This window comes from Malus sylvestris, chromosome 3, assembly GCF_916048215.2.
Source record: "Malus sylvestris chromosome 3, drMalSylv7.2, whole genome shotgun sequence".
Lineage (NCBI taxonomy): Eukaryota > Viridiplantae > Streptophyta > Magnoliopsida > Rosales > Rosaceae > Malus > Malus sylvestris.
The window spans coordinates 34,282,488-34,292,971 of NC_062262.1; the positions used below are offsets into that span (position 1 = coordinate 34,282,488).

General features: G+C 37.4%; 1 protein-coding gene across 2 annotated transcripts; it reads right to left on the reverse strand.

Moving 5' to 3' along the window:
- Positions 1-2,040: 2,040 nt before the first annotated feature.
- On the reverse strand, positions 2,041-5,648 carry LOC126617334 (protein trichome birefringence-like 11). 2 transcript variants are annotated; one of them, XM_050285369.1, is made up of 4 exons: positions 4,902-5,647; positions 3,566-3,955; positions 3,186-3,344; positions 2,041-2,943 (listed from the first exon to the last, which is right to left on the reverse strand). In XM_050285369.1, exons 1-4 carry the CDS (start codon positions 5,315-5,317, stop codon positions 2,604-2,606), a joined length of 1,305 nt encoding a protein of 434 aa, XP_050141326.1. In that variant the 5' UTR covers positions 5,318-5,647; the 3' UTR covers positions 2,041-2,603. The 2 variants fall into 2 exon arrangements, with proteins under 2 accessions (XP_050141326.1, XP_050141327.1); XM_050285370.1 differs by lacking the exon at positions 3,186-3,344 and having other exon boundaries at positions 4,902-5,648.
- Between the last annotated feature and the right edge of the window lie 4,836 nt (positions 5,649-10,484).

Sequence of the window (10,484 nt, forward strand, 5' to 3'; positions counted from 1 at the left end):
TGTCAAAATTTCAACCTAGTTGCTTCTTCAGGAAACATTGTTTTGTACTCCAAACACATTTTACGTGTTTCTACCAAACTTAGTTAGAAATAGGGGTGGGCAAACGGGTCATGGACCCGCGGGTCGGGGCGGGTCCTCGCGGTTCGGGACAGGTTCGGGGCGGGTCTAAATATTTTAAAGAAGAAACGGGGCAGGGCGGGGCGGGGTGGAGGAATTGACGGGGCGGGGCGGATCCAAATATCAAGAGTAACGGGCCCCCGGCCTGAACCGTTTATAGCGTGGGATTATTCACACCTCCACACTTCTCCACCATTCGATTGGATTTTTTTCCTTACCGAGTCTCATCTCAGACGGAAACCTTCCTCTCCTCCTCGACAGCAGCCATCACCAATTCTCCGTCTCTGTCTCTCTCTCTCTGTCGACTTGCGAGGTACAACCACCATCACCAACCACATCACCGCCGTCTCGTCCCAATCGCGACTACCCCATCATCACCATCTAGAACACCACCATCATCCTGCAAATCGAAATCGACCACCTTCATCTCATGTCCTCCCAAATTAAGGTAGTATAATTTCTTAAATCTTTACTCTTTGGAGTCTCTGCATTCTGCAATCTCTTATTCTCTATAATAATTTTTTAGATTTAGGGATTTAGGGTTTTCTAGATATATGCCCTTTTTGACTCTGCAATCTCTGAGTCTCTGCATTCAGTAATCATATAATCTTTTTCAAGAAAACCCCAAACCGAATCTATAAATTTGCCTTATATGAATTGGAAGGTTCATAAATTTGCCTTCATAGGATTACCGAATGAAAGCCCCACATGTTGATGCTCTGATTAACATAACCAAAATTGTTGTGCTCGAACGAGAGATATTAATGGTGCACTAGATTTAGGGATTTTGTTGGGTTCTTGAATCTTGACCTCTGTTCTGTTCGAATTTCAAGTCTTTAGGTGAATTGAATTTGAATCTTCTGTTGAATTAAATTGAATTTGAATATATGTGTGTCCTGTGATAGTTTCAAACTTGTATATATTTGAATATTCTGTTTCAGATTTTGGTATTTTTATTTAGATTATGTTTGGTTGATTGGTGGAACGTTTCTGTAAATCCAAGTAATGTAATTAGATAATTGTTGGTCGATGAGAAAATTTAGTGGAGAATTTTGTAATTCTAGTCAATTAAGTTACACAGCTGCATTTAGTTTCATTGTGGACCAACAATCTCTGATAATATGCAAGTCCACTTGATTCAAGTTCTGAAATTTAATTGATTCGAAATCCCCAATTTGACGTTGAGATGCAATATGATCAGGAGTAGGGATTCAAAATCCCTTTTAAGTTTTAACTATGACCATTTCATGCAAATTGGATTTGAATGTAAATTCCTCTTTATAAGCTTTTATTTGTACCTATTGGCAGGGAAATATGTATTTCACCCCTCTGAGAACAGGGAGAAGGCTGCGAACGCCTTGTACTAACAGCAGAGCCTTTCTCATTATTCTATATGTTCAAATGATTTATGTAGTCGCTAAGTTAGCCTGTAATTTATCTTTTAATGCAATAGTCTGTACTCGGGCAAATATTTACAAAGTAGATGATACAGATTTTCTATACACAATCCAAACAACCTATTCTTTAAAAAAAAAAAAAAAAAAGTAAATTGGACCCGTGGACTCGGCCCGAATCGGCCCGTTTTAAACGGGCCGGGTTAGGTCCGGTTCCAAATCTCAAAATTCATATACCCGGCTTGTCGGCTCGTTGCATTTTAAAACGGATCAAGTCCGGTTCCTACAAATTTGGACCCGGCCTGACCCGTGCCCACCCCTAGTTAGAAACGCGTTTTTGAAAACAAAAAATCCATGTAGAAGAAACCATTTATTGATAGTTGAAAATCAAATAAAAAAACTCCACCATTATTTATATACAGGTTATAGTCCGTTCAATGTTCCGGTTCTATTTTGTATTCTGTAACGGGTCTATTTATGCATATTTTTCCCAAAAAGCACATGAACACGACTCAAATTAACACGAGAGTTGAAGTAAAATCTCTTTCATTGACATTAGATACAACGAAACCCCTGTATTATCCAGGGCAATAAAAACTTGTGTAATTACATTCTGTGAATATAAGTAAAACCATGTGTACATGTATAACCAGTATCAAGCTTGCCTCATCATCTCTTTCTACTTGCATCCTTGAAGTTTAGCATGCTCCGGAAACCAACCTCCGTCCTTCGGGTCCAGAGATGACGAATCTACTGCAAAAAATTATCCAACAAAAGCCTCCAAAATGACTTGAATTCTCACCAACCAATGAATCCCAGCTTTACATGTTAGCATAGCAAACCTCCAGTAATCTCTCGTTCTAATTTTCCCCTCGTTAAGCAAAACCAGTCTAATGCTCGAGAAAAATGAAGATGCTAACAGTACCATCCAACTCTCACCTTTACGTGCCAGAATTCTTCCGGTGATTGTGGCCAACAAAATGTTCCTGTTTTTTCACCTTTTGTGCGCTGAAGTCCTTTGGTGATCATCATCTCAGGAAGTTTTTAATAACTATTCACAACGTAGACTACAAAGATTTGGCTGAGTAAGTTTCATGCGCGAATGGATTCCCGTTTAAGGAAGAGCGCATACAGAAGCTCGTTCCATGAATCAGGCACACCTGGGAGGCACCAGTGGCTGCAGTCTTGATGGTGGACGGAGGCTGGTCCAGTCTCAGGCCCTAGATAGTATAGAGAGGCATGACCATCTTTTCTCCACAGAGACATGTTCGTCACATTGAGCAAATCCAGTTTCCTAACATGTGACTCATTTGAACGCTCTGATATGAGATCAAAGATCGTCTTGTAAACACTTTCGGATGAATTGAACAACAAACTTAATCCAGGTAGGTTCTCCAACTGACAACCACCACCCGTATTCCAATCACCGCCACTGTTACATCCACAACCTATTGATTAGTGTTAAGTTATACATATGCGGTAAAAACCAAAAGCAACATTTTCCCTGAACACATGAAATGAAAATGTGCAAACGTATACGGTATTGGTTATGTTCTGATGCTAAAGCCTATACAAGCAAATGAAAAAACACAAAGAACCTCTAAAGTGCAAAGCCAAACTGAAGGCAAAAAATGATATATCAATGAGACTGCCAACAAAAATGATGGAGCAAACCTGAAATGCACGGGAGCATAAGTTCGAAAGAGGACATAAGACTTGCTCATGTTCACTTCATTGCCAATCCAATCAATCACAGTCTCTAACGATCTACGAAATGCTGTTTCGACAGTCATATTCATCTTCACCTCCTCTCCTTCTTGGAAGTAGCAACCACTGACAAGTCATGAAATTCCAAAGATCAGACATAATCCGATAAATCATAGGCACAAACTTTTCTCCATGAGAATTATGAACCCTTATTCAACCAAATAATTAAAAGTTTAAATCAAAAATTCGTTGTAAACTTTCCACCTCTTAGAGTTTCAAAGTTTGTGTAACAAGAAATGTTATGAAAACTAACAAAAAAGTTGTAAGAGAAAGTTATCAGGATTTACTCTCGTATGGTCTTCTCATAACTCCACCAATGTCCCGCGTTGAGAATCAGCACATCTGCATCTCTCCACTGCCTGGAAGTCCTTTCCAGTTGATCCACCCTTAAGGTTATCTTCACGTTTTCAGGAGCGCCAGCAGGAGGGTGGCCCTGAAAGACTAGAAATGGTGCTCTGTAGTATTCCACAGTGCAGTTGAAGTCCTCAAACTTGAATACCAAGAACCCCGAATGCTTTGTGATTGGACTCCCATTCACCTCATAGATTGAAGTCTTGTTAGGTACTGCAGAGGAGAGCATACAGAGAAGAGACTCCCATTGGTTCCTTCCAATTGAGTCACCAACAAATACAACACGCCGGTTCCGAAGCTTCTCCAACATCTTCCCTGCATCAAATCTGTTCTTAAGACAAGAGATAAACCCAACATAAGATCTTGTCCAATCTAACTACTAAAGATCACTCAAATGTACTCAACTAGAGAGTATTCGGTGTACCATCATCTTTATCATCATAAGTACTAAAGATCACTCAAATGTACCACTACCAATTATCGTTGTAATTATGATGAAAATTCACGATTTATAGACGAAATTGTCTAATATAGTCTTAACGTTATCTTTTCGGACTCACTCAACTTGTAATCAGACGAAAACAAAACCTCCAGATTGAAAAAGCATATGATGAAACCAAAGGACAAAACAACCAAAACAACAGGGCTAACAGAGAACTTTCTCTCTACTCGAGCAGTTTGAACTAAAAATATACAAACACTGAAAGAATTGATAAAGCCAAAAGGCAATAAAGGGTCACGGGTGAGCAGCTAATCCACCAAAAAAGTACACCCACCAACCCCCACAAAAACTTAAAATCATTCACGCAGAAAATAACAAGGACATCATTAAGAATGGAACCAACCGAAGTTCGAATAATCTCCCCGTAGTTTGGATTAGATTAATTACAATATCGCTCGGTTAACAAAATATTAACAAAAAAAGGAACCAACCCAATATTCCAAAATTAACAATACAAAAAGCAAATTAAAGAAGGAAAATTATATCTGTTCATTACAACTACAAATGAATAAATTAAATTCAAGTAACCGATAAAACTTTATCCGTTCACCTAATCAATCAACTAAATTTCAATTAGGCTGCTGATAAATTCAGGAAGCTTACTTCTCAACTAGCACTGAACCCGTATCTAAACAACACCAAACCAATACGAACATGATAATCATTTTTCTTTCTTTATTTTTTTACAATGCGATATTCTAAACTACTCAAATTTCCGTAAAATGGATACGAAGTAAGAAAGAAACAGAATGGTAAAGTAGTACTAGTACCTGGGCAAGGTGCAACCTTTGGGCTGCCAACGCCACTTGGTGTAGAAATTATCAGGCCGGCCATTCTCAGAACATCTAAACCCTTCATCTAAAAGGCTACAATTCTGAGACTCGTACAACGGATAGCTCTCATCCCAAACCCAATTCCCATCAAATACGTCACAGCCGTTACCGCCTTCCTCAAGAAATCCCAGCAGTCCATTCCCTTTTGACGGCAACCCCAGAATCCGACTGTAAACTGTACGGTAATCCAAGTAGGAGAAGCAGCTAACGAAGAGAAGAGCGACCAAGAAGAACCCAAGAATCCCCAGAGAAGGTTCAAGAGGGTTGGAGCGTTTGAGTTTCTTGAAGAACTCCAAGTGGGTCATTGTGCTTTCCTCTGTTTGATGTGGAGACGCGGGATTATTATTCGCCATTTGTGTGAAGAACGAAGCATTGAGAGTTCGTGGGCGTGGTGGGGGTTGGAGAAATGGTCCAAAAACAAAAGGGATTTTAAAAAGATGGGCGCTTTAGACTTCTAGAGAGAGAAAGGAAGAAGTGGGGTCTGAGAGAGAAAGTAAGCATTTGTGGCTCAAAGAAGACATTTTTCGAATTGGGTTTTCTTCCTAATATCACATCGGGGTTGTTTGTTTGTGTTTACTGCAGAAAAATGGGAGGATTAAAGCGTTGGGACGGTGGTTTTTTACCAGTTGGTTCAGAGAGAGAGAGACAGAAAGAGAGAGAGAGATGGGTTGAAGAAGCAGAAATGCTCGACTCAAGAATTTGAAAACATTCACGCTTTTCTTTAATTAATTGGTTTCAGAGTTCAGAGTCTTGGTAATGGTGGGTAAATTAAATTTTTGTTCGATTCTGTAGCTTAAAATAATTAAATTTAGGACAACACACGTTATTTGTACTTGCAATAATCCTCACAATTTCAATTTTGTTTCAAATACATTTTTACTCACCATCTTCAAATGTAGTAATGTTTATTATTTTATTTATTTTAAATTTTGAGATTGTATCAATATAGTACATAAATCTCAAAATTTAAATTTATCCAATAGGGATAAATGATGAGCATTATATCACTTGAAAGTGGTGAGCAAAAATAATTCATTTTGTCTATGTACTTTCATATACATAAAATTTAGGCTTAAATGTTAAAATGGTCCATGTGTTTTTAGTCATTGGGTCAATTTAGTCTCTGTGTTTTCAATTTGGCCAATTTGATCATTGTGTTCATCTCCGTTAGCCAATTAAGGACATTTCCATCGGTAAAAAAATATTATAAATTATAATTTATAAAATTATAATCTATTTGATTTAAAATATTTAAAATTAAATAAAATTAAAACTTAAAAGAAAAGTTTTTCTCCTTCCAACTCTCCGACATCCTCCCTAAGATTACCCCCTCTCTTTTCTATGTCACAACCTTAATCATTTTTTAAATTGGAAGTTTTATTTCTTATATGTATTATTCTCATTGATTTAACGAGAAAGTGTAATTATTTCTCATATGAATTTTCTTATGAATTTTTAAAAAGAGATTGAATGAAATGTCCTTAATTGGCTAACAGAGACAAATACGAAGACTAAATTAACCAAATCGAAAACAATGGGACTAGATTGGCCATATGACTATAACACATGGACCACTTTGATATGTAAGCCTAAAATTTAATCGTTAATTTGCAATCTACTAAAATCAAGTTGGGGCTCTTCTTCAACTAATTGCGTTTTGGGTTTATAGTATTTTCCTTCCTTTAGACCATCTTCAACCCTTTGTTTTAACTCATAAAATTTATGTTTTAACCCAGAAACAGTTTTTCTGCTCTAATTCTTATGAGTTAAATTTTTATTCCAGGATTACTAAATAATGAATTTAGGATAATTTTTTTTTCCTTAAAGTAACTTAAAAAAAATAAAGTTGGCTATCCTAATTTAATTTTATGAACATTTTAACCTAAAACTATTTAGATTCCGATAAATATTAAAAAATCACTATATCGACACCATGAAACTCGTGGAACACTATGAAAAAAATATGAAACACATGAAAGATTTTTTTTTAATTAATTTAGTCGTTGGATTCAAATTTGGACCGTTAGATCTTCTTCTTTTTTTACCGTTAGATTTGTTCATATTAGATTTTAACTGTTGAATTCAATGAATTTATAAATATAAAACTAAAAGAAATACGCATATATAGTGAGCCAGACCACTAACTTAGAGGGAATTTTGCTCTAAGTTTGCCCCAAAAATGAGTTTTGGGTTAAAACTCATAATTGGCCCAAGGGTTAGATCAAGTTGAAGTAAATTTAAAACTTAAAATTTGAGTTTTACTCCAAGGGTTGGAGTAGGTCTTAGTGTATTGCAATTATGTGGCACAGACTTAGGGTAAAAGGGGCAGAGAAGACTAGGGAAGACTTGGAAAGAGATTTTAAGAAAAAACATAAAATACTTAGAGCTAAAAGACTTGGTGCAAAACCGAGCGCATTAGCGTTATAGGAACCATACAAACACGACACCACTTAATGAAATAAGATTTTGTTGTTATTATTATAGTGTAGATTAGTATAGAATATCGTTTGTAAAATTAATATTTTCCTTTGTATAAACCAATTAATAAGTCATTATGTGTCTAAATCAAAGTTCAATTAATAAGAGTCGTTGTGTGTCTAAATCGCATCACGTTGTCAATTCTTCTTAATTAAGGAAATAATAAGAAAATTTAGGTGTGGCGACCACGATTCAACACGAATGGCGACTTTTCGTTCATGTGATTTTATCAAAGGACCTTTCTATTTTATCAATAATAGTCAATGGACCTGTCTGTTTTCTTAAATTGACAAATAGGGCAATGATGAAAAATTAGGACACTCGCAAATTAAAATGAAATAATATGACATTTTGATTGAAATAATAATTAAAAATAAATAGTAGATAAGAACAAGGCTGAAAACAAAAGATAGAGATGGCATTGAGAGTGAGATTGACAACATAGTTGATTTGCTCTAATACCCCCACATTTCTGAAATTTGGGATCAACCCAAATAAATTAAGGTATTGTTTGGTATTTAACTTGATTACAATTTATAATTTCAAAAACGATGAATGTAGCTAAAATACTCCTTACTTATTAGTTTCAAAAATAAAAAATTGAATTAAAAATACAAAACAAGCCCTAAATCATCCAGCCTTTTTTTTTTTTTTTTGCTTAACCACCTAAAGAATGTATGACACACCCCGTCCCGAAGGAGGGCATGCTGGCCGTCACGTGAGAGTGACGTAACCATTTGCACAGTACGGAAGCTTTAAGATACAATTTATAAGTTGATACACCCGAAGGTGAGTCCTAATTTTGTCCAATCTGTCAGAACACCGTCGAATTCCTCGTAGTCACCACACCTTTGTGATTCCTGAACCTGGAGGGGCGCAAAACCAAAATTGAGTGGGTCAGTAAAACAATTCTTTTCCAAATCCAAACATTTCTCAAAACGTTGTAACCCCTCTCCGTAAAACCTGTATACTTTCCCAGAATGTAAAATATAAATATACATATATATTCTCAAAACTTCATTTTTACTATCTCAACATTTTTCTTTATCAATCATGCCATGCCATGTCTAATTCAACAGTTAAATATGGATGCATCAACAATAATCATATCAGGTGCAAGAAAGTAATCAACCGGAGGCCCTCTAATAGCCTGTACGGTTGAACCTAGAGCTCAAAATCTATCACTATCACTCTACCGGAGTCACCTCTGTGACCCGTCCGGCCTTCTGCACACAAGTTACGCTCTAGTGCTTTCTCATTAATCATCTGTGCACATAATCTAAGGTCACCCACCAGTCGAAATCTCACTAACACTCTTCGACTGGCCCGTCGCACCCACTCCGCGTGGACTGTGCGACCAGCATCTACTTGGATCCAAGGCGAGCGTGCGATGCGGTGAATACTATAAGCACTAAACCAAGGTGCAGGATTTGAGCTCAATATACATCAACATCATCATAATAGTAATTAAATACTCACCTGATACTCACCTGTGCGTCCGCCGCAACATTCATTCATATGCATCATATATCTCAAATCATACTTTTCATATCATTTCATGCATGGCAATTCAATTTACATTTCCATATATATTTCATATACTTCTATGCATGATCTTTCAATTCACGTTTTCATATCATTCTATATACCTTTCATTTAAAACATAATTTCATTCTAATTCAATTTCTGGGAAAGCGTCAAGTATATATATATACGGAAAACAAAACTGCCCACTCACAGATTACATCGACGTCTCGTAAGTCCCTGAGAATCCCTTGGCCATGCCCGATGCCCGCATAAACCTCACCTAAACAAAAGTAACCATTTTGACGTTATTTAACGCCTAACCCAAATCTCAGTTAATAACTCCTTATATATTGCTCAAATTGGGTATATGAATATACCACAGTGACCTACACAACCTCAGGATCATCCCCATATTTTTAAAATAATTTTTGGAGTCCTTACGCGCCCCCACGCGCCTGACGTGGCACGGACCTACGCGCCCCCACGCGCGGCCACGTGCCAAGCACACTGACGGTGTCAATTGACGCCGTCAGGAATATTCCGTTAAAACCTAACCGTTCCGTTAACGGCGTCAGGAATATTCCGTTAGAACTAACGGAATATTCCTGCTTCTTCTCCGATGGACTCTCGCCGGACTCCGGTCACCGGAAAACTGGGAAAAATTTCTATTTAACTATTCTCACTCGTTTTTCGTCCATTTTTTTCGTACTTTATACCAAAATGAAGCCCTAAACACCTACTATCACGTTGGAATGGTTTTAAGGTCTAAAAACAATGAGATCATACCTTTCCAAATTTCACAAAACTCGGCCAACCTCGAAACCAGTGATCCCGACGTCCATTTTGTTCAAACGAGGCACTCCGAGCCTCCTCGGGACTTCCTAAGACTCGTGGTGATCTTAGTTTGGCCTAAAACACAACCAAATCAAAGTTCATGAACAGTACATAATCACGGTGCTTTAAAAACTAGGGTTTCTCGAAGTGAAACTCACCTGAAACTTATACCCCCGTGCTCGTGAAGTTCCCAAGATCACGATGGTGATCTTAGATTGGACGTTGGTGTAGGATTGTGGTTATGCTTGGTGTTTGCCGTGAGTTCAAGTGAGTTCGAGAGTAAGAGAGAGAGAGTGTTTCTGAGGGAGAGCTGAGGAAGAAAGAGGGAGTGTGAAAGACAAGAACACGGGAAATGGGGAGGGATTTAGGGGGTAGGACCCTACCTAAAGTCCAAATACAAAATATTAACACATACAATAATAAATCTAACCCTAGTTTAGGATGTTTTTAGGTAAAACAAATACCAAATTTACGCACCTTAATCCCGTTTAAGGGCGTTTCTGTAATTTCACGTCATCGGAATTAAAATTTCGGGACGGGCTGTGACAATCTCCCCTCCTTATAGAATTTCGTCCCCGAAATTCCAGTCACCAACCATAACATCAAAACTCATAAAATAGTCTCGGATACATATCTCTCATCATTTCTTCTGTCTCCCAAGTAGCTTCTTCAGCTGAATGA

Coding starts and splice junctions, on each gene's coding strand:
- LOC126617334 (XM_050285369.1), bottom strand. CDS start 5,317: ATGGCGAATAATAATCCCGCGTCTCCACATCAAACAGAGGAAAGCACA. Junction 3,956..4,901: donor AAAGGTTGCACCTTGCCCAG/GTACTAGTACTA, acceptor TCTTAAGAACAG/ATTTGATGCAGGGAAGATGT. Junction 3,345..3,565: donor TATGAGAAGACCATACGAGA/GTAAATCCTGAT, acceptor ATGACTTGTCAG/TGGTTGCTACTTCCAAGAAG.